We start from the raw sequence: 385 nt of genomic DNA on the forward strand, positions 1-385 counted from the left end.
TGTCGTCCTGCTTGCAGGTAGCTGGTAGAGCGGAGCCGTGCAGTGCTGAGCCTGGGGGCTCCTGGCCTGAACCCCCTGGAACCAAACCTCGCCTTTCTCCACACAGCCAGCGGGGACAGGACCCTCCCCGGCTCTCTGGACGGTGAGGGGCTGGCTGGATGCAAAGCCAAAGCTCCCTCGTCTCCAAGAGCTCAGGACCCGGGTGGAGGGTCTCCAGTCCCCCACCAGTGAGGGGAGCGGGACACGGAGGTCGGAGGGGTCCACGCTACCAGGCGCCGGACAGGACTGACCTCTCTTTTGGAAGCCAACAAGCGCCCCAGAGCCGCTGCCGCTGCCCTGTGCCGTTGTGAGTGGCGTCGGTACCCGCGCTGGATGGTCACGGCCG

General features: G+C 67.0%; 1 protein-coding gene across 1 annotated transcript in view; it reads right to left on the reverse strand.

Moving 5' to 3' along the window:
- CEP131 (centrosomal protein 131kDa) overlaps positions 1–385 on the reverse strand; it is a gene marked incomplete at both ends in the record, with an annotated part of 14900 nt that overhangs the window by 11001 nt on the left and 3514 nt on the right. The window contains one exon of the mRNA XM_010146298.1: positions 291–385. This exon is cut by the window's right edge and continues 4 nt beyond it. Coding sequence (XP_010144600.1) covers positions 291–385 — 95 coding nt within the window. The remainder of the gene's footprint in view (positions 1–290) is intronic.

Source organism: Buceros rhinoceros, unplaced genomic scaffold (assembly GCF_000710305.1).
Source record: "Buceros rhinoceros silvestris isolate BGI_N320 unplaced genomic scaffold, ASM71030v1 scaffold24032, whole genome shotgun sequence".
Classification (NCBI taxonomy): Eukaryota; Metazoa; Chordata; class Aves; order Bucerotiformes; family Bucerotidae; genus Buceros; species Buceros rhinoceros.